General features: G+C 38.3%; 1 protein-coding gene across 4 annotated transcripts in view; it reads right to left on the bottom strand.

Annotated features, from left to right (window-relative positions):
• The window catches only part of LRRK1 (leucine rich repeat kinase 1), a 159,067-nt gene that overhangs the window by 67,805 nt on the left and 67,288 nt on the right, over positions 1-23,974 (bottom strand). For all 4 annotated transcript variants that reach the window (XM_027851444.1, XM_027851446.1, XM_027851447.1 and 1 more), the window contains exons 5-10: positions 23,596-23,775; positions 22,869-23,017; positions 6,409-6,635; positions 3,127-3,254; positions 1,803-1,966; positions 1,048-1,185 (exon numbers count right to left, since the gene is read on the bottom strand). In XM_027851444.1, the coding sequence (XP_027707245.1) occupies positions 1,048-1,185; positions 1,803-1,966; positions 3,127-3,254; positions 6,409-6,635; positions 22,869-23,017; positions 23,596-23,775 (986 nt within the window). The remainder of the gene's footprint in view (positions 1-1,047; positions 1,186-1,802; positions 1,967-3,126; positions 3,255-6,408; positions 6,636-22,868; positions 23,018-23,595; positions 23,776-23,974) is intronic.

Below are 23,974 nucleotides of genomic sequence, written 5' to 3'. Positions count from 1 at the left end.
CACGCATACACATATACACATATAGGAGTGAATATGTATATGTACACATCTATACATATGTATATATACCTATATGTACATATGTATGTAATTAGATGATAGATAAAAACAGAGATAGACAGATGGACAGATGAATAGACAGATAGATAGCTAGATAGATATATAGCTAGCTAGACAGGTAGGTAGATAGTCATTTGTAGGAGAAGTCACTGGTAAGTGAAGGGTACCAGGAAAGGTTTCATGCAGGAGATGACATTTGAACTGAGCTTAGAAAGAAATCAAGGGTGATAACCAGCAGCTGTAGGGAGAGAATACATGGGAGATAGCTCATGCAAAGGGATGGAGAACAGAGTTGGAGATGTGCTTGTTGTCTGTGAGGAACAGAAAGAAGACCAGTTTGGTAGAATTGAACAGTGTATGAAGAGGAGTGATAGGTATAATAAGGATGGAAAGGTGGGTTGAAGCCAGGCTGTGAAGGGACTTAAATGTTAAATAGGGGAGTCTGTATCTGGTCCCAGAGGGAACAGGGAGCCACTGAAGGTTACCGAACAGGAGAGTGCCATAGTCAGAGCTGTGCTTTAGAAAGAACTCGTTGATGGTGGTATGAAATATGGCCTGGAGAAGGCAGAGAACTGAGGCAGAGGTCTAGTCCGGTCCCATCATTTTACTGATGAGGAAACCAGTTTGCCCAAGTGACTTACACAAGTAGCAGAGGTGGAATTAGAACCTTTGTCTCCCAATGCAGAACTCCTCCACCATCCCACGCTGCCTCTACATTGAAAAGAAAATAATTTCTTCTCCTTGGTCAGAACAGGAAGCATTTAGTCGTCTGGCACATCTCCTATGGTTGTAAAACTATCTAGTCATATACCTTCCAGCTAGAAAATGTAATGAAACGCCTACTCCTAAAATTATTTGATACAGTTATAGACACGAAAAAGTAAGAAACTGTCAAGAGGCATTCTTTGCAATTAGTTGGCATTATGTTCAATTCTGAGTATTTGCTGTAAAAATCAGAGATTGTAAACAAAGTGCTGTTAGACTTACATCAAGCTGGAAGAGTCCCACAGAAACATCTCTGAGTGCATTTTCTGAAAAATCCACTTCTTTAAGGTGATTTTTCCAAAAAACAGCTATTTTGTCTGGCAGATACTCAAGTAAATTTTTGGCAGCTTTACAACATTTCTAAACATTCAAGGAGAGACAGAGAATATTGTTGTACAAGATAGTTTCAAAGTGTTGGAATTTTCATTTTTAATAGTTATACTAATAAAATTAAGTTACTTCATAAGTATGAACCAGTGTTTCGTTAAAAGGGCAGAAACTTTTTCCCCATTTCTTATTCTCCTTATTGAGTGCTCACTGTATACAGAAGCTTTCACTAGCTTATATCTGAATTCCTCACTTCTCTTAAGACTCAGCTCAGGAACCACCTTCTACGCAAAGGCTTTCCTGATCTTCCACCTGTTAAGTGTTCCCTCCTAACTGCTTTGTATTTATTCCATATACGATAAATGATAGAAATTAAACTCCTTGAAAGTAGAGATTTTTTTCTTTCTTTCTTTTCTTTTTGGGAGAAGGATGTCTTTGCATCTCTAGCACTCTGCCCAGGGCCTGGCATATAGTAGGCACTTAATAAATACTTATTGATTAATTTTTCTCTCTAGACCTTTATGTATCTCTTTCTACCTCCCTATTCCCAACTCTAAGAAATCTTAAACATTTCTCTTAGATGTAAACTAATTTCTTCTTAAGTTGCAATTATCATAAATATTTATTTTAGCTTCAGATTCTATACTTACCAAGGGGCAGGCCCAAGGATCAGGAAAAACCTTCAGCTTATTTCTGGAGACATTGAGGCAATTTAGTGATTTGAATGAGTGAAGGAATACTGCAGGTAGTTCTGTCAATTTATTGTCAGACAGGTCAAGCTCCTGTAGCTTCCTCAATCCAATCCAATTAGTTGCTAAAAGAAAAAAAAAGAAGAAATCTTTCTTTCTGACCTGGGCCCTCTTCTCCCTCTCTATACTATCTAGCTTGATCTCATCAGTTCCCATGGATTCCAGTATCACCTCTGTGCAGATGATTTCCAGACCTATATATCCAGCCCTATTCTTTCTCCTGAGCTCCAGTCCTGTATCACCAACTACCTTTTGGACATCTTGAACCAGATGTCCCATGGGCATCTCAAACTCATCCTGTCCAAAACAGAGCTATTATTATATTTCCCCACAAATCATCCCCTCTTCCCAACTTTCCTAATACTGTTGAAGCTACCACCATTTTCCCAGGCTCATAAATTTGGTGTCATACTCTACTCTGGAACCCCAATTCACCCCTCAAATTGAATCTGTCTGTCATCTACTCTTCTTGTTTTTGCCTTTACAACACATGTGATAGGTGTCCCCCTTTTTCTATTCACATAGCTACCACCCTGGAGCAGACTTTCATCACCTCCCTATTGCAACCGCCTTCTAACTATATGGTCTCCCTGGCCCAAGTCTCTGCCCACTCCAATCCATCCTCCACTCAGCTACCAAAGTGATCTCCCTAAAGCATAGTCCTAACCAGGTCATCTTCCTACTCAACAAACTCAATAGCTTCCTACTTACCTCCAGGATCAAATATAAAATGCTCTTTGTCATTTAATGCCCTTTAAAACCTGGTCTCATCCTACCTTTCCAGTCTTCCTGTACTTTAGTCTTCTTTAGATGTTCTACAATCTACCTACACTGGCTTTCTTGTGGTTCATCAAACCCACCTTCAGACTATGATTTCTCACTGTCTCCTTCGCTTATTTCCTTGGCCTCCTTCGAGAATCAGCTCAACTCCTACCTTCTTCACAAGGACTGCCCAGGTCTCCCCCACTACTAGTACCCTGCCTTTCATTTTGCTTTCCACTCACTATATTTCTATCTTACGTGTACATTGTTGTTTGCCTGATGCCTCCCTCATTAGAATGTGAGCTCTCTGAGGTCTTTATTTATATCACCAGCACTTAGCACAATGCCCCTGGCACATGCCAAGCTCTTAACAGTACTTGTTGACTGACTAACCTCGATATTTGATGCAAACTCTTTTTCAAAAGGAAAAAATATTCCATTAGATTACTAGAGCTCAACATACCATTTTCTTCTTCAAATAATTTTTCTAAGTAATTTTTTGTAGCCATCAGCTTTTGAAGTTTTGAGAGGTGTAAAAATCCAGGAGGAAGATGTGACAACTTGTTGCTAGATATATCAATTTCAAGTAACCTGTAATTAAGAGAAGAGAAGTAAAATCACCAGGGCAGCTTTTATCATTGCTCTGAAAGCAATGATATCATAGTTTTCCTGCTTGTACAAGAGAGACCATGTGATGTAGTGCATAGAATATTATGCTTGGAGGTAGAAAAACCTGGTTTCAGATCCTGGCTCAGATACTAGTTGGGTGAATCTCAGGAAGTCATTTAATTAATTTGAGTCTCAGTTACCTTGTCTGTAAAATGGGTATAACAGCTACCCCCCACAAAATTGTTGTGAAGATCAAATAAGCAATAGATTTGAGTGCTTTTTAAACCCCAATGTCAGTTCTTACTATTTTAACAAGCTTTTGTCCCCCTATAACGGCTAAAGAAAAAAAAAACTACAGTGCTCTATTCAAAGGCCAGTAGTCAAAATATCATAATTTAAATGAATTTGAGTAGATAAAATTGTCATCATGCCTCAGGGTGAATGAAAAGTATATTCAAACACTAAAAAGATTAAAATAGACAACTATATTGGTTAAACTTGCAGAGTTTAACTGGGTGGTACAAAGGATGGAGTGTTGTGCCTGGAGCAGGGAAGGACCTAGGTTCAAATCCAGCCTCAGACATTTCAGAACTGTGTAACCCTGGGCAAGTCAACTTCTGTCTGCTTCGGTTTCCTCAACTGTAAAATGGGGATAATAATAGCACCTACCTCCAGGGTTGTGAGGATCAAATGAGATAATATTTGCAAAGAGCTTAGTACAATGCCTAGCACATAGTAGGTACTTAATAAATATGTATTTCCTTCTTTCCTTCCTTCCTTTTACCTCATAGAAGCAATTTTCCTTGTAGGAGTTCAAATACAGGCCACAGCCCTCAAATGATACTTCTTTTAAAGAAAAAAAAATTTACACAAAATTAGCATTTTAAAAAATATTGACCCATTGGTGGTGGAGGTAGAGGAACCTAGTATTTTACCTAAATCCAAGAAAAAGGAGAAACTTAGAATAATCAATCAGCCTGGCTTACTAGAAAGAGTTCTGTATTTCGAGCCTGAGGACATGGGTCTAAATCAGGAGTGGGGAACATGCAGCCTCGAGGCCACATGTGGCCCTCTAGGTCCTGAAATCAGCCCTATGACTAAATCCAAACTTTACATAGCAAATTCGGATTTGGATTCAGTCAAAGGGCAGCACTTGAGAACCTAGAGAGCCACATGTGTCCTTGAGAACTCAGGTGCCCCACCCCTGCTCTAAATCATAATTGTGATTTTTACTACTTGTATGGCATTGGACCAGTCATATCCCTTCTCAGACCTTCAGTTTCCTCATTTGTCAAGCAAAGGAATAGCTTTACGTTTTTTAAGATTACTTTCAGCACTATACCCTCTGATCCTAAGCATAAACTTCTCCTTTCTCCCCCTATAGCATTCCCCATCTCACTATCCTCTTTCTTGTTTCTCCCTACCCCTCTTTCCTCTTCCAAGCTTGGGCTAAGAGCCAAGTGCTTTGTGGAGGCTCTCTGAGGGATCTTCCTTCTCCCATACCTCCCAATTAAAAGCTTCTCATTATGACCTCTCCCCCCCATCCATTATGGAGTCAGAAAACATTTAGATCCAAGATCTTGGAGAGATGTTTTCCTGCATAAGAGGAATAAAGAATAATAACTTAATTCTTACTTGCTCTTCTCTAATCTTTACTCCAGCACTCTTAGGGCAGCCCCTCACTTAGTTGCCAAATTTAGAAACTCTATTATTCTCAGGAGGACAATTTATACAATAACAACAGACAAAACAACTATGACACATTTAGGAACTCTAATCAACACAATGACCAATCGTTAATCCAGAAGTCTCCTAATGCTACCCACCTCCGGACAGAAAGAACTCAGAATGCAGATCAAAGCATATTATTTTTCAGACATGGCCAATACAGGAATTTGTTTTGCTTGACCATACAGGTTTGTAACAGAATTTTGTTTGTCTTGCTTTCTCAATGGGGAGGGGTGGGATGAGGGGAGGAGGAAGGAAAAAAGGCAGATCTGAGAACAAAATAAAACTGAATTTAGAAGTTAAAAAGAATCTCTGTTGTTTCATGTGCCTTTACTCTTACATTCTTTTCCACTAAATGAGCTCCAGTCCACTTGTAATAGTCCACTCCAGTCTCAGAGATAATGGGGGAGGAAAGGAAAGTTGATGAGCTTTGTAGTAAGATCCCTGGGTCAGTCAATTGGGAGATGTAAGCTTCAGGGATCTGCTAATTGGTTAAACTGTCCTCCAAGTCAGGGGGATCCAGCATAAATTCCTTCAGCCTGGGTGTCAATTGGAGGAAAGCTGTTGTTCTTTCAATGTGGCTAGAGATACACTGTTGAGGTATTAGCTGAGTATGTGGTTTGAAGAATGGGATGATGAGGCATACTCAGGTTTTTGATCAATAGAGCTAGGCAAATTATGGCTTTGCCCCCGGGTACCAAATAAAAATAATCAGTTAAAACAGGAAGCTATCAGATAGCAGGCTGACGTGAACTCTGCTCCTATGTTGACTTTCCCAGCAATGACTTTGCTCTGCTGACCTGGATTCTCTCTGTCCCCACTGCCTCCATCCCCAGCTCAACTGGGAACACCCTTTATATCACTAGACCCAGGTGTGGTTTGTGGTACTTGTCCCAGTCAGAAAAATTCCTAGTTACAGCTCTGCATGTAAGCCATACATGGGGGGAAAATACAGCTTATATTCAGACCAAAAGAATATTTGTCCAGGCATGTTATGTTAACATGTCAGCCAAGATAGCCCACAGACTGTCTTGGGTGACATTTAGTGCTGGTCCAGCTGGTCAATCAGTTGGTTAAAAATCAAAGCGCAGGCCCTTCTCATGAGGGCTTATTAATATTTTTTGTATCCTAAGGATAACACCATGATATTATGGGCCGAGTCAGAAATAGCAGTACATTTGAGGGAATGAAGTAGGGACAGAGCAGCAGGGGAAGAGGGTCTCTCTCTGTTGGAAACTGATTTATAAGAGGGAAGGAACTTCCTGCTCAAATTTCCAAGGGGAAATTATATTTGAAAACATAAAGTAAAATGATGGAAAATTGGCAAGAGGAGAAATATAGCTCTCTCCCTGGAGAATGAACTATTCCTTTCACACTCACTCTTCTATGACTTGGAACTACAGCCCACCTGGTACAGATGATTTCATCGGAGGATTGCACAGTGGGCAGCTCTACCAGTTGGTTGTCAGAGAGATTCAATTTTCGGAGGTTTATCAGTCCCCAGGGAATGACGGATGGGAGGGAAGTCAGGCAGTTGGCAGAAAGGTCCAGCTCTGTGATCTGACACGAAATATCGATTAACCAATCTAGATCCACCCACGGTAACTTCAGATGGGACCATTTCACATGGAGGGCCTAATTTTTGGGGTAGAGAAAAGGGAAGAAAGGAAAAACACATGTTAATTAGTATACATTCACTCAGCAAGGAGCCACTATATAGTGTGGTATAAATCCATTCTTTTTTATTTTTAAAAGGTAAATCCTTTAAAACTACATTTCCATGCTGTTTTGTGATGAACATCATGCCACAAAAGAAAGAACATGGGTCTTGGAGTCATCAAACATGCTAGGTTCAAAGTCTGGCTCTAACTCTTAATATTTACCATTTTTCTATTTGACTTTAAACAAGTCAGCTCACCAATCTAGGTGAACTGGCCTCAGTTCTCTCATATACAAAATGAGGTTCATTTCAGTAATGAATCTATGACTGAATGACCTTATCTGTTGGTGGAAGGAGATGGCTACAAAAATGATCAGACCCATTAACTAAGTTGATCTTCTTTGGGCTAGAGAAGTTGGCAGTTTGCTTGTGGTGGAGAAAAGGATATGGTTAACTGCTGGAACACATAATCTGGGTATTTTTCTTATGTCTTGATTACCAAAGAACTTGAAGCCCAATTAGGTTTCTGAGGAAGGAAATCTGGTTTTGGGGTCTGTTTCTCCAAAGTAACTGGAAATCCATATCGGAAAAAAAATTAGAAAAGCAGGAATATAAACAAAAATTAGTGCTTTGTAAATGGAAAAATGTGAACAACCCAATGAAGTCTGCATGGAAAGATATCAAAAAATGGTTTGGAAACTATTTAGCCAAGTATTTTTGCCTTCAAAGCTGGCATTAGTTAAGAGTATTTCCTTCTATGGACACTAGATGGTGGCATATCACCTATGTTTTATTTAAGCATTCATTCCTTCTAGAGAAAAGGTAACCAGGATAGAGCCTTATCATCTTAAATTCATAGGATCAAGAAGTAGAAGAGACTTGATGGGGGACAGAGAGAGACTGTCCACCTATTCCAATCATGTCCTGCATTCAAGTCTGGGCCTCTTCCCACCATATTACTATTTTATAGTTCTAAGTTACAAGGAAGGCTTTTCCCCTTACCATAAATCTGATTTCCAGTAGAGCCAGAAATGACAAAGCATATTGAATCAAAATATTATAGAATTTTAGATCTGGGAGGAATTTGAAGATCACCTAATTAGACCCCCTGATTTTAAAGATAAGGACCCTGATGTCCAGAGAGGTGAACTGTTTTGGCTAGTCAGGGACATTAACAGAACTAAGAGTCCAGGTCTAACTTCCATTATACCACTAGCACCCACTAGGGGCTAAGTGCTTGGATAAGGATGCTACTTAAAACTAACATAGAAAAATAGTTATTTCATATTATTTTGAATACTTAATTCTAAGGAACTTGTTATTCCTAGGGAATTTTTGATTCTCTGCTCTTGTCAGGATGTACACTGCAGTCTAGTCTCAGTGCCAGAAAATGAGGGGTAATGAGAAAAAAACAGATAATTAGATGATTCTTCACCACTAAGGTCTCATGTCCTTCTGCCTTTAAGGAGTTATATTTTGCATTATTTAAATGTATGATCCCATGACAAATCAAATAAAATCACGTATACAAAGTTCTACCTACCTCACAGTGTTATAGTTAGGCAAACTTTTTATAAACTGAAAGCTTTGTATAAATATGTATTGTCATTACTCTTTCAAGTCTTATGAATGAGGGTCTATAAAAATATCCATAACTACCATAAGAGAAGTCTATACACTACAAAACAAAGAGGTTTAGTGAACTCAGTAAATCTGGTTCTCAGTACAGTTCAATACAGCCAGTTCAACCCTAAAAATGGATCAATTTAGCTTATACTAGCAGTATGATTTAATCAATGATAATTAATATATCTAGGTTACATTTCTGCCTCTGCCACCAAATTTAACTGTGTGATCTTGGGCACTTAATATCTATGGCCCTCAGATTCCCTATCTCTAAAATTAGGAGATTCAACTAAATGATTTCTAAGGTCTCTTTCCATCTCTAAATTCTATTACTCTAAGATACTATCCTCTATGGAAAGACATAACTCAATATTCCCCATGTTTACTGGTGTCAAACCTCATGAATATTTTCCTTCTAATTAGAAAAAGTTTTCTTCAGCTAATACCTTTATTCTTTTTTAAGGTGACATCCTTCTGGTTCCTCCCATCTAATAAAAGTAATCATCCCCTTACACATAACCCACAAATTCAGAAGGCAGCTCCTGTCACTAGAATGAAGAAGCTGAGAACAGCAGGAATAGCTTAGAGGAGCTTTCCTTTATCCTTTAAAGTGACCTCTCCCTTCTTTGTCCCTTTACTGCCAAACTGAGAGAAAGAATAGTATTTATCACCTTCTCACCACCCACTTTTTTTTTTTACAATATGACTTCTGATCTCACCACTTGACTGAAATCACTTTTTCCTAAGGTACTTATCTAAAGTCTTTACCTCCAAATTCAACCCCCTCACCTTCTTTTTAATTGCTGTTTCTCATCACAACACTCCATGTCTCATCTCTTGGCCTTTGAATAAACTGTCTGCTATGCTTGCCTCCCTAATCATGTCCATCTCTTGGAATTCCTAGTTTCTGTCAAGACTCAGTTGAGGGGCAGCTAGGTGGCTCAGTAGATAGAGCTCTGGTTTTGGAGTCAAGAGAACCTGAGTTCAAATCCTGCCTCAGACACATGACACTTACCAGCTGTGTGACCCTGGGCAAGTCACTTAACCCCAATTGCCTTGCCAAAAAACAAGCAAAAAAAAAAAAAGACTCAGTTGAAGTGTCACCTTGTGCATGAAGCCTTTCCTGGCCTCCCAGCTACTAGTGACTTCTCTCCCGAGGTTACCTTGTATCTGTTTTGCATATACTTCTATAGATGCACTTTGTCTCTCCTTTTAGAGCAGAAGCTCCTTGAGGGCAGGGGCTTTATATGCAGCTCCTGGCACAAAGCAGACCTTCAACATACACTTGTTGATTGATGCCCCTGCAGTATCTGATGCTGTTGTCCACCTTGTCCTTTTCCACCTCTTTTCTTCAGTTCTGTGTCACCATGCTCTCCTGATTCTCTTCCTGACTCTCATGCTCTTTCTTTAGCACCTTTGTTGGGTTCCCTCCTCCCAAGGCTCTATCCTAAGCCGTTTTCTCTATTCTCTCTAAACTCATCCTGCTAACTGATCTATTCTCATGAATTCCATTATCAACTACATACAGATGTACATCAAAAACTTTATCTTTGGTCCTGCTCTCTCCCCTGAGTTGTGGTCAGTGGTTTTCTACTCTCTGTTGTTTATCTCTTCCTAGATGTGCTGCCATAACTTCAAAATTCTAAAATGAAACTCGTCTCTCTCCCATAACCTGCTCCTCCTCCTAACTTTATATTTCTCCTAACACCACAATTCTCCCAAACTCCCAGACTCAAGTCCTCTGCATAATTAAAATGTTTTTTTTTTCCCCTTTCCTTTACCCCCACAGAAGAACCCTATTGCTCCTGGGCAACAGTTACTAAGACTTGCTGATTCTACTTTAGAAACATCTCTTGCATCAATTTCTTTTCATTTTTTATTGTTATCATCTTAGTTGTGGTATTCATTACCTCTTTTTTTCTAAAGTTTTTAAAAAATTTTTTATTCATTATGAGCTTAAATACATAGGCCCCAAAAAAAGAACATTTCCATGTACATAGCACAATATGAAAAGAAGATTCACTATAAAACTATTCATTATATTAAAAAAAAAACTATATAGTATTACACACCATTTTTAAAGCTATTCTGCTTTCTATGCTTCCTTCTAAATTCTCTTATTATCTGCTGTGCACTTTTTATATTTTTTCCCTCCCTTTCTACCCCTCCCCATAGATTGCTACCGTTAGATACAATTATGTATATATGTGAAACTGTACCATACATACTATACATTTATCAGTTCTTTCTCTGCAGGAAGATAGTAACTTCTTTCATAAGTCCTTTGTAGTTGATTTGAGTATTTATAATATTCAACGCGAGTTAGTTGCTCAAAGTTGTTTTTGAAACAATCCTGCTGTTACTGTATACAAGGTTCTCTTGGTTCTGCTTATTTTACTCTTCATTATTATTACAATATCTTCCTAACTGATCTCTCTACCTTCAGTCTCTTCAGTCTCCAATCCAGTCTTAACACTGCTGCCAAAGTAATCTTCCTAATGTACAGGTCTGATCACATCATGACGTTGCTTAAAATCTTCAATGCCTCTCCACTCCAAATTACAAACCCTGTATCTTGGCACTCAAGACCCTCCAAAATGTGGGCCCCAACCATCCTTTCTGACTTGAGCACATACTAATCCCTTTTATAGTAACTAGGTAGCAAGGTGATACAATGGATAGAGCACTGGGCCTACAGTCAGGAAGACCTAAGTTCAAAGCCTGGCTCAGATGCTAGCTTGGTGATCCTTGGCAAGTCAGTCTCTCTGTCTTAGTTTCCTCAACTAGGTAACAATAGCACCTACCTCACATGGGTCTTGTGAGGATCAAATGGAATATTTGTAAAGCACAGTACTTCTCACAAAGTAAGCATTTAAGAAATGCTTGTTCTCGGGGCAGCTAGGTAGTGCAGTGGATAGAGCACTGGCCCTGGAGTCAGGAGGACCTGAGTTCAAATCCGGCCTTAGACACATAACACTTACTAGCTGTGTGACCCTGGGCAAGTTACTTAACCTCATTGCCTAGCCAAAAAAAAAAAAAAAAAAAAAGTCATAAAAAAAAATGCTTGTTTTCCCTTCTCCAAAGTTTAGTAGGGCAGAAAAAGCATACACAAATAACTACAACATAAAGTGGAAATGCCAGAATTTTAGACTGAGCTCTGTCACTAACTATTTGTGGCATACTGAGCAGTTAACTTATTCTCTTTAGGCTTGAGCTTCTTTATCTCTAAAATGAAGAAGTTGGTACAGTTTAGTTGAAAGATTGACCAATAAACATTCACTGAGCACCTGCTTTGTACCAGGTATTGTGCTAGTAGTTGAGGATACAAATGAAGTGAATGAAATAAGCCCTACTCAGAAGGAGCTGACATTCTAACTGGGGAAGACAAAGAAAGACATGTTTTCATATATGCTGGTTAGATATAAAGAGAATAACTACAATATAGGTGAATACAAGGTAGGGAGAGAGGGCACTAGTACGTGAAAGGAGTCAGGGGCTTGACCTGGGTCTTGGAGAAGAAAAGGACTATATGAGGCAGAGGGGAGAGAGGAGTCCTGCACAAGCATGGGGGAAAGCCAGGGTAAAGGCATGGCAATGGGAGGCACAGTGTCATTTGTGTGAGGAACAGCTAAGAAGGCCAATTTGGTTAGACTGGAGAATCATGTACCATGATTCTAGAAACACAGATTTGGTGCAGGTTATTTAAGGCCTTTGAAAACTACACAGAAGAGTTTATATTTTATCTTAGAGACAATAGAGAGCCCTTAAAGATTGCTCAGTAGCATAGTGACCTGATCATATATACAACCTAAGGAAAATCACCTTAGCAGATGTGTGAAAGAAAAGACTGGAGAAGAGAGAGTCTTGAGGCAGGGACACCATGATATGACAAGGGCCTGCACTAAAAGGATGGTTGTGTATATACAGAAGGGGGTGGATGAGAGGGAGTTGTGAAGGGAGGAATGGAAAGCCTTGTCAACTAACTGGAAATGTGGAGTAAGGGAGAGTGAGGATTCAAGGAGAACATTGAGATTATTAACCTGGAAGGCTCAGAAGAATGGTTCCTTTCAGTTCTATAATTTAAGGTGATACGTCTCTAAAATATTCTCCCTATCCACCATATCTACACAACATGGTATTTTATACAAAGTATGCACCCTATGAACAGGGTTCACACATACTGTTCACATATTTTCAACTGTTATTAAGAAGTTTAGCCTGTGGACATATGATGCTGTATTAGCTTAAGTCCAATCCATGCTCTGCATGGCTCAATGGTTAATGTCATTAATCAGTTCTACTGAGGGACAGTGATAGTGATAGTGATAAGGGCTGGTGTGATTTCACTGGTATAAAGAACTTTCAGGTGAAGAAATTCCCTGTACTAATACAGGAAGGCAACTGCTCTACAATTTATATGTAGTCTTAGAGAGTTCACTAGGGCACTGAGAGGGTGCCAAGGTGATACAGCCAGGACAGGTCAGAGGCAGGCCTTAAATCCAGGTCGTCCTTTTTTCTTTGACATTTTATTCACTACACCCGTGCTGTCTCTAGTTTTACACATATGCACACATGTGTGTGCGTACAAACACATATGTGATAATGATGCAGGTATATACATATATACATAAATACATATATACACATACATGTATATGTATACACACATACATATATACAAATAGACACATATGTGGATGAGAGACAGAGAGAGACATACACACAGATGAAGGAGAAAGAATGGAGGGGAAGAGTGGAAGGGGGAAGAGAAAAGGAAGGGGGAAGGGAATGGAAGGGAGAAAGTATAGGAGAAAAAGATAGAGGAAGAGGAGAAGAAGGAGGAAGAATTGTGGTACAAACTTTTAGTTTTTTTTATTTCTGGCCAGAGCTGCTTTTAGGAGAAAGAATTCACAAATCTAGAAGATCTCTACCCCCAAAACATGTTTAGTAGTACTTTTTATGGTAACAAAGAACTGGAAACAAAAGTAGATGCCCAATGATTAGAGAAATGACTAAAAAAATTCTGGTATGTGAATGTAATAGAATATTAATGCCCCATAAGAAACAAAGAACATGGTGAATATAGAGAAGCATGGAAAGGCTTCCATGAGCTGAGACAAAATGAAGTAAGCACAGCATGAAAAATAATGTTTATAAGGATTGCAATGGTGTGAGTGCAAAAAACAACCACCACAGAACAACAGAAAATGCAGGTTGCAAAATTACAAAGAATAAGCTTCACACCAAAGAAGAAAAAATACCTTCCCCCTCTCATTTGCCAAGATAGGAAGGTACACTATGTGCGGGGAACACTGCATACAATGTCATTTTTTTCCCTATACTTTGATTGGTTTTGCTTGTTTTCCCCCTTTTCTTTAAAAAAAAAACTATGATGAAGGATGGCTCTCTGGAGGAGGAAGGGGAAAAGATACAAGGGAAAATCTACAAAGGTAAAAACAAATATATCAGTAAGTAAATAAATAAATATATATATACATATATGTCTAAAATATTTCAAATTTTAGTTATTTACCTTTTGATAAATGGGTGGCTATTTGAAACCAATTTCCCTAGGCATAAGGAAGAAGAAAAAAAGGGTGGGGAAAGTTCCTAAAATTAAGTCCCTTCTCGGTCATTTACCTATACCCTCTTGGGGCTTATATTGTTAGGGTCATGATTTTATGTCCACAATAATATAACAATAACAATGGCAATAAGGCCAGCATTTAAATAGAGCTTTTAAGGTATGCAAAAACTGTAAATATATATATATGTATATGAATGATAGGAGAAACTTTTATAAATTAATTTGATATTATATTAGCAGTTACAGAACGTCTTCAAAATGAAGCTGTCTCTGGTTGGAAACTTGTGAAGATTGTATTTGGGGCTAAACCTAGTATAAATACTTTCATTAAAAAAGTCATTTCCTTTGTCATATTCAAAGATTATAGGCTGCCCAAATGTTTACTCAGAGACAGAAGAAAAAAAACATGGCAATTAAAAAGGCCTCACATCTAGTATTGTTGAAGCCTAAATCTATCATAGTAAGCCTCAAAGCCCTCATTTCTGCCTGTGTTTAGTCCGGGAAGACTCACAGTAAACAAGATTCCTAGGGAAGAAAGCCAACAATGGCATAATTAAATTCATGAACATCTCACAGCAAAATCAAAAACAGAATGTCACTGAGACCTCACTAATACAACAATACATTACGAAAGAATACCAACTTTTAGTGCAAATACAAGCACGTTGAATGTGCCTCTGGGAAGCAAAAGCGCCAAAAGAAATTCTAAGTGGAGAATTGTACTCCCTCAATAGCTGGTTTCAGAACAAATTGAAGGAAGTAGCAATTAAATGATCCAGGGTTTCTTCAGCATGGATATCTCCTACCAAAGCCAGCTACAAATTCTCTATGACCTAGGAGATAGTCTTTGAGAGCTACCATGGCCATAAAATCATCCCCCTTGCATCTAGCCCCTGTGGACAAGCCTCTCTGCCTTGGCAAGGCTGGTACTTAGATGACAGACAAAAGTCAATCCATATTCAACACAGGACCATACTCAAAACTCTTCTAGGCTGGTAGGGCATTCCAGAGCTTGCACTTTGCTGGTATGACCTAATAGAGCTAAGGGCTTCTTCTACATCAAGATGAAGAATTGGGGGGCAGCTAGGTGGCGCAGTGGATAGAGCACCAGCCCTGAAGTCAGGAGGACCTGAGTTCAAATGCGGCCTCAGACCCAACACTTGATACATACTAGCTGCATGACCTTGTCACTTAACCCCGACTGCCTCACTAAAAAAGATGAAGAATTGGAGGAGGACTAAAGTAGAAGGGTAGTAGTTTCAGACTTAGGGAACTAAAGAGGGCCTGGAATATGAAGTCCTAGGAACTCACAGAACCCCAAGTAAAAGAGCAGACACAATTTGGAGTTGCTGAAACAGGGTTTGATGGTCTCTTTAGGCACCTTAGGACTACACAATGTATACGAGTGTATACCAACAGGCCTAAAGCAAGAGAAGAAAAATAAAGGAAGAAAGAGGAATGAAGAAGGGAGACAGAGAAGAAGTGAAAACAAAAAAAGAAAAGTGTATATGGTAACTTGTAATAGAATAAATTTATGCATGATAGGTTAGCCATAGGTCTTTAAGGTAGATATTCCTAACCTCTTGTGTTTGACAGATTTCCTTCCTCCAAGAGAATGGGTTACTGAGAAAAAGCATAAATAAATAGTTCTCAAAACATCTCTCAAGTATCAGTATGAGAGAGAGAATACTGAATTAAGACACTAATTAAGACACTAGTAAATAAAGAGCCAGACTTGGAATAAAAAAGACCTGAGTTTGAATCTTGCCTCAGATTCATAGTAGCTGTGTGACCCTGGTCAAGTCACTTTAGAGCTGCCTGCCTCAGTTTCCTGATCTGTAAAATGGGGATGGTAACATCTAACAGGTTTGCTGTGAGGATCAAATGAAATGATATATGTAAAGTGTTTTGCAAACCTTAAAAGTATCATATAAATACTAGCTATCATCATTACTTCTTTTTCAAAGAGGCTCAAGCTATCTTAATAGAAGAAAAAAGTGAAACCAAAATAAAAAAGTATCTTTAGCTCCTGCAATCTGGCCTCTTGAAAGAATATTGTGCTAACAATTACAAATTAATTCAATTCAAGAAACGTGTATTGAGCACCTATATCATTTACAATGGACTGTGCTATGCACTAAAGATACAAAGTGAAGTAAGACCGTTCCCTGCGGTTACAGAGTTTACAATTCATGGGGAATTGAGGTGGGAAATAAGACACTCGAGGTTCAAGAAGAATTCTGAGAAATCTGAAAAGGAAGAGATCATTTCCAATTTTGGAGGGGTGGACTGGGGTAAGAAGATCATCAGGAAAAGCCTTATAAAGGAGATAGTACCAGTTAGAATGTAAGCTCCCTGAGGGCAGGGTCTGCTTTCACTTTTGTTTCGATATTCCCCAAAGTTTAGCACAGAGCTGTATACACAGCAGGTATTTAATAAATGTTTATTGAATTGAATTGAATCAATTGAGTGATTGAAATTGAATTGATTAAAAGAAAGGAGGGATTTCAACAGAGTTGGGGGGGGGAGTCTATTCCAGATATGGGAGATGAGAAAAGCCAAGGAGGAATATGAGTTTTGGCTCAAAAACCATTTGACTGGAACATGGAGTGCGTAAAGTACGACAGTTTGACATATGGCTAGACAGGATGAGTTGGAGCCAGACTGTCCTACAGGCTTTAAAATACCAGGCTAAGGAGCCTGTACTTTATTCAGTAGACAATAGGGAGCTATGGAACGTTTTTGAGTAAAGAAGTAAAATGATCAGAGTGGTTGTCCTCTGAAAATTACTTTGACAGGGATTTGAAGGCTGGATTAGAGAAGGAAGAAAAAGGGAGGGAGAAAGATCCATTAGAAGACTATTTCAACATAAGAAAAATGCCTAAACTGATGTCATTATAATGGGAATAGAAAGAGATTACTTAACTTCTCTGAACCTCTTTTTCTGCATCTTCAAGATGGCGTTGGAGGGTTGACCCCATGGCCTCTAAAATCCCTTCTACCTCTAAATCTCTGATCCTATGATCCTATGATCCTGGGACATGGCCTTGAGACCAGAAACCAGAAACTTGTTGATGAACACTTGTTGAGTATCTTATAACACTACAGTTTTGTGTTTTAGTTAGACTAAATAACCTTTGAGGCTCCCTTGCAGCTCTCAAATTCTGTGATTCTGTGAAACCCCTATTTACCAGGCAGTATAGTCTCCTTCGCTTTCCTCCAATAGCAGAAAGGCCGCTCCAAGACCACAAGGGCCTAGGGAGCTGGGACCCTACAGCGTGGATTCTTAACCTGAAGTCCATGGACTCCCTGGAAGTCTAGGAACAGATTTCACAGAGGGTTTGTAAACTTGGAACTTTTAATATTTTGATAACTATATTTCAATATAATTGGTTTCCTTTGGAGTCCTATGTATTTTATTTCACACATGTAAAAACATTAGCCTGAGAACAGACCTATAGGTTTCATCAGGTTTCTGAAAGGGTTCATAAGACAAAAATCATTAAGGACCACTGCTCTATAAGTCACTAGAACATTAACTACAGTAGATTTGACAAAACTGGTTTCTACATGGAGGAGGCTTGGATAGGCATGTGAATAGTTTGGCCCCAAAGTACACAATGATCTATCTGGTAGGTCACTATGAATTTACAAACTATAAATATGCCAGCCAGTTTACTAGCATACATTTGATACAGAAAGCAATAAGAATGGTTGCTTTCTTTGACTTAGCTGCCAGATTTTGGATTATTAGTTTTTTTTTTTTAAGGAAACAAATAATTTCCTAAGTAAAGATCAAAACTAATGTAAGTTTCAGTTATTTTTACAATGGTGAAAAACCAAACCAAAAAAGCCCCAACCCAACGTTGGAAACCACTGAGCAGGGAGAAGCAGCACCAGGATTCCAGGACCTAATTAGCTCTTTCCTGGCATTTACTACAATTTTCAAAATGTTTTCCAGCTCTTGCTAGGGTGTGACAATGCCAAACCATGAAAGTCCCTTCTCACAGAAACAAAATCAACTTTCCTCAGGATGCTCACAATGAAAATAATTCACTTCACTAAACTTTAAAGCCATGATGTAGCAGAAAAATACTAAATCAACTGTTACTTTATTTTTTCTTCCTTTAAAAGAAGAAAATTGTTTTTTTTTTTAATTTCCTTCTAGATGCTGGAATTACAGATGTGGCTTCACCCTCTTTCGACTTCACTTTGTAAGCAAAAGCAATGAAAGAAACCCATTTGCCACAGAAAGAGACCTTTTTGTCCTTTGAATTTTTGGTGTGAAGCTTCATTGGTCTTATGGCATTTCAAGTGTTTTGTTTTAGGTAGGACTTATTATTCCATTGGCATAGCTAACTCCCAATGAAGAAACTCCTTCTACCAATGCAGGTTAGCACCTTCTCTGAAACTTAGAGTCTAGAACTGAGGTGTCAAAATCACAGCCTCCTGACCACCAGAACCAGATTAAAAGGTAATTGGGAAATGTCTAACAAAATAAATAAAAATGCAGTAAAATACAGACAATGCCAATTTGTAGTTTTCTAAGTCAATATGCTGCTACTGGGATCCTTTCTACTTGAGTATGACACCACTGCTCTAGAACATTGAAAAGCGAAATAATTTGCCCAGGGTCGCACAACCAGTATGTTTCTGACTCAGATGCCAGCTCCCTATCCACAAAGCCAAGGTACCTCTTTTAATTTTAGAAGTCTGAGGAATTCGGCAAATATCCTTAGTCTCCATTGTATTCCTGTATGTGTGGAACAATCAGAACATCATATTTTTACTATTAAATCAAAACAGCAAATATTTACAGAGCACACTCTGTGTACTGGGCACTATGGAGGACATGAAGGCCTTCTTCCCTTAAGGAATTTATGGTCTAGGTAGGGTGGCAAGATTTAAATGATGAAAAGTTAAATAACAAAACAAGAAAATGTCAAAAGGCAGAACAGAATGGACAAATGAGTGGCCTAGACAATAAATGCAATCATTTCAGAGGGACTTTACATAAAGGTCTTTAACAAGAAGCCCACAATTTTAAGGATAATTGTGTTAGTCAACAAGAGCTTTAAAACCTATACAAACACATAAGCCTATATATGAACTCATGAAGAATCTAGGTTTTGTGTCGGGTCTTCTTGGTGGAGAAGCTCTACTGATCAATTCAGATGGGGAATTTGTTTTTATCTTAGTGGCCTTGGGCACTAAAAGGTTAAATGACCTACTCCTAGTCACATTGCAAGAGAGGATTCTGAGGAAATGGCGGAATAGGTCAGAAAACTTCAGACTCCCCAAATTTCCTCCACAAAAAAAGACAGAACATTGCCTCAAAGTGAAGTAGACTACCAGAAACAAGTCAGGGTAAAGCAGTTGTCTTCCTAAGACAATTTGAGAAGACTCCAGGAAAGTCTGGACCTTCAAGGGTAGAGGGTTGGCCTAAGTGAAGTGCAAACAACTCCAGGCTGACTCTACTGAATCCACAAATAACAAACCCAGGAGCTGCTGGGTGGGGAGGCAGCCTCAGCCCAGGAACTTTCACCTCATGGACAGTGTGGGGGTCAGACAGCTGAGTAGGAGAAAATGGAGGGGTCCCTCAATTCCACTGGGAAGGAAGGCAAGCACAGCTGTGCTGACTAGATGTGGTCTGGGGCACTTGCAGGAGAGCAAAGTCCCTGGTTTCAGTTCCAGAGTAGAGAGGACAGTTGAAGTTTGCAGCCAACTGAGGGACTACAGGAAGCAAGAGTGGTTTCCCAGTGCCCAAGGTTAGGCCCCAGGATAGAGCTCAGAAAATAGCAGTAAGAAGGACCTGAGGTTTGGGACATCATACTCCACACCTCAGGTCTAGAACTTGATTAAAATAATAAGCTGTTAAAAACAAAATATAAATATAAATGAGTAAGCAAAGGAGAAAGAACCCAACCATAGATAGCAACTATGGGGATAGAGAAGATCTGGGTTCATATTCAGAGGAGCTAAAAAATTCAGTGGAGCTAAAAAAGTCACTCTTTTTTTCAATGAGAAATGTCAAATGGTCACAAGCCCCAAAAGAGTTCTTGGAAGAACTTAAAAAGGCTTTAAAAAATCAAATGAAAGACATTGAGGAAAAATTAGAGGAAAAAAAAGCAATCCAAGAAAATCAGGAAATTATGAAAAGAAAGTCAACCAACTAGAAATAGATAATCAAAAACTTAAGGAAGAAAATAATTCTTTGAAAACTGGAATTGGGTGGGGGCAGCTAGGTGGCACAGTGGGTAGAGCAACCAGCCCTGAAGTTAGGAGGACCTGAGTTCAAATTCGGCCACAGACCAAACTCTTGACATTTACTAACTGTGTGACCCTGGTCAAGTCACTTAAACCCAATTGCCTAAAAAAAAAAAACAAAAAAAACTGGAATTGGGCAAGGGGAAGCTAATGACATTATAAGACAGCAAAAAAAATAAAACAAAACCATAAGTATAAAAAAATAGAAGAGAATATGAAATATCTCATCAGGAAAATAACTGATCTGGAGAACAAATCAAAGAGAGACAATATAAGAATAGTTGGACTAACTGAAAGTTATGATCAAGAAAAAGAACCTTGATACAATGTTACAAGAAATTATTAAGCAAAATTGCCCTGAAGTTCTAGAACAAGAAGGTAATGCAGAAATAGGAAAAAAATCCACCAATCACCATCTGAAAGAGACCTCAGGAGGAAAACTTACAGGAACATCATAGCCAAATTTCAAAGCTCCCAGGTTAAGGAGAAAATGTTGCAAGCAATAAGAAAAAAAAAATGTTGACTTGTAAAATGGATAATTTTGATTATTTTAAATTAAAATTTTTTAGTATAAATAAAACCAATGTAATCAAGATTAGGAGGAAAGCAGAAAATTGGGGGGAAAATTCATAGACAATCTCTCAGATAGGAAATGATTGTGATGGAATATTGCTGTGATATAAGAAATAATGAGTTGGTTGATTTAGAAAAACATGGAAAGACTTGGACTTATGAAGGAAGATGCTCTCCACCTCCAGAGAAACAGAGGACAAGTGAAATATGTATAGTAGATCTTACATACATGTATATGTATGTATATGTATATATGTTTATAGGCATGTATATACATGCATATATACATACATATATATATATATTAGTGTTTAACTGCAGCCTTCTCTAGGGTGGTGTAGCAAGGAAGGGAGAAAAAAAAGTTTTTTTTTTTTTAAATACAGAGCAGAGAATAAAAGAAAACCTAGAAGGAAGCACAGAAAAGCTGGGTTGCTTTGAAAATAATGTGTAGGATTTATTGCATAGGTTTTCGTGAAATGGAAATTCATTGTTTTATACTGAATCATCTCTTATGTTCTGCTCTGTACATGGAAATGTTCTTTTTTTCTTTTCTCGTTTTGTATTTAAGTTTAAAATGAATGGGTAAAAAAATCACAGTGCTGTAATGTGTCAAAGGCAGAATGTGTATCTAAATCCTCCAAGGCAGGTTTTCTATTTACTATGAAATACTGCCTCTAATATTGATTTATTTGCCTAACACACTATAGGGGCTTAATAAATGCATATATAGACACCTATATATTTGAGGAAAGTTTCTTTCTAATTTGTACAGTTTATGTAAAAAAATTTTAAAAATAGGATTAAAGGGGGATAGTCATTTGAAATGTAACAAATCAATTGATAACTTGTTGTTTGCCGGCCTCAAAAATATACAAAATCATGAAGACAGACGAACAATAAAACTGTGAGATATAGAACATTACAAACACTCAGTACTCAAATTAAGCATTAATATCAAATGGTCCAAATGCATATCTGTTCCAACACAGTTAAGCATGCATGGCTAAGTGTTTTCTGAATCCAGACTGAAGATGTGGATATAGAGAAGGCAGAAGAAAGAGATAGATAGCAGGTAAGGCAATTCAGATTTTAGATGGCACTCACCTCTGGCTCACAGAACATTACTTTATCTGATTACTAAATCTCACTGCTTCACAGCTTTTATTAAAAACTTGAAAAGCACCACTGCTAAACAAAGTTATTATAGCAAATACAAATACAGCTATGTTAAGGTACTTGCCACTGGAATTCACATGAATTTAGAAGGAAAAAAAGCTACATGCTTCAAGAACTTCGAAGAGATTTTATGAATCACATTTTTACTTGTTTTATTTTCTCTTTTACTCTTATCCTAAGAAAGGTCTTAGTAAAATTTGTAAGCATATAATCTTGAATTTTCTTTAACTGAGCAAACATTGAATACGTTGCACAAATAATTACATACTCAAAAGTCTGAGTCAGGAAGAAAGACATAACATAACCATGCCTATTTCATACCAAGAAAAGCCAAGTACATTTGTAAATCTCTGTGGACTGTACAATGGGATCATTCACCAGATATCTTTTGTAGACTGAGAAGCAGTTTGAAAATCACAGATCCAGCAGCCTATCCCTTTCTTCACCAGATTGCATGATGACCATTTTCAGCTAATGTAATATTAGAAATTTTCTGTTCCCAAACCAGACAATCATGACAGAGTTAACCAGTTTTAGGAGAAAAGTCATAAATGCAGTATATGAAATATTGGGTATCCCTAAAGTCTTAGTGCAGTTTTAATCATTTTTTTTTTAGATTACAGACAATTAATCTAAATGTTGGGGTAGCCAGATGGTACAGTGGATAGAGCACTGGGCCTGGAGTCAGGAAGACCTGAGTTCAAATACAGTCTGAGATATTTACTAGCTATATGACTTTGGGCAAGTCACTATGTTTGCCTCAGTTTCCTCATCTGTAAAATGGGGATAATAATAGCACCTCCCTCCCAGGGTTGTTGAAAAGGTCAAATGAGATATTTATAAAGTGTTTACATATGCTATTTAAATGCTAGTTATTATTATCAGTGGCTCAAAACTACACAAAGACTTTTGGGACACCCTAGGCACAATGGATTAAGCCACACTTCAGGTCTGTAGTTTGTAGGTACTGGTTACTTACTGCTTTTGTTGGAGAACCAGTTCCCGGTATACTTGTCTCTATGAAATATTTCCTAAGGAGATGTTTACTTAGATCAGGACTATCCATCAGAATGTATGAACAGAAGAAGGCCCCATGACGAATCAGAAATATAGCAATATCCTCATTCCCTAAAGAAGAGGTAAAAAAAAGAAAGAAAGCTGAGGGTTCAGTCTCTCTCTCTCTCTCTCTCTCTCTCTCTCTTTTTTAGAAACCATAAGGAACTGATCATTACCAATGGTGGGGAATTCAACATGTGAAAGAGGAACTAAGAAAAAATTTGCTCTGGTTTAACGTCTCTCTGTATATTACTTCCCCTGAAACATCAAGATCCTATCAGTGACAGAATTTTGTGGGATTTGTTATTTGGGTACCTTATAACAATGCTCCCATGTAAAAAGAATTCTTTGTGTTTCTGTATTTCCCCAAGTGCAAAGGAGGAGTCAAAGAGAAGGATGAAGAGAACAAGGAAGAGAGAGTGAGAGATAGAGACAGAGACAGAAAGAGAGAGCTAGAGAGAGATATACTTAAATATAATAACATGCTTGGAAACAGAGGAGGGAAAACTGGTTATAGATGCCTTCATTTGGAGGAAGCTCTGAGAACATAGGAGATTGTGGTTACTCTATGGACATGGTTCCACATCCACTAACAACTTCAATTGTTGTTAACAACTTAGAAGAAACAACAGCCCCAAATCATTACATACCTGACTTGATAGCTGCATAGAGTGGTAACCTTATAATGACTGGAAATTCATTCTTCCTTACTGCGTAGCTCTCTGGGTCAGCACTGTAAGTAAGTACTAGGAGTTTAACTACATCCAAGTGTCCTTGTTGGCAGGCGATGGCTAGCATCCAATTCAGCAGTCGTTGTTTGCTGCATGGACCTAGCAAGGCAATTAAACAAAAAAGCCAAAACACATTAAATAGTCCCATTCAATTTGATCACCATGACCCTTTCATTTTGGCTGCTGATAAATATAAGCCCTGATTTAATTGGAAGATACTTGCATCAAGTTGATAACATTTGGCGGGAGTGTGGGGGGGAATAGATGGTTCTTCTTTTAAGTACCCTGATACTCTCTC

The sequence above is a fragment of the Vombatus ursinus genome, unplaced genomic scaffold (genome assembly GCF_900497805.2).
Source record: "Vombatus ursinus unplaced genomic scaffold, bare-nosed wombat genome assembly UNPS02009205.1, whole genome shotgun sequence".
Lineage (NCBI taxonomy): Eukaryota > Metazoa > Chordata > Mammalia > Diprotodontia > Vombatidae > Vombatus > Vombatus ursinus.
This window is presented reverse-complemented; position numbering and strand designations above follow the sequence as displayed.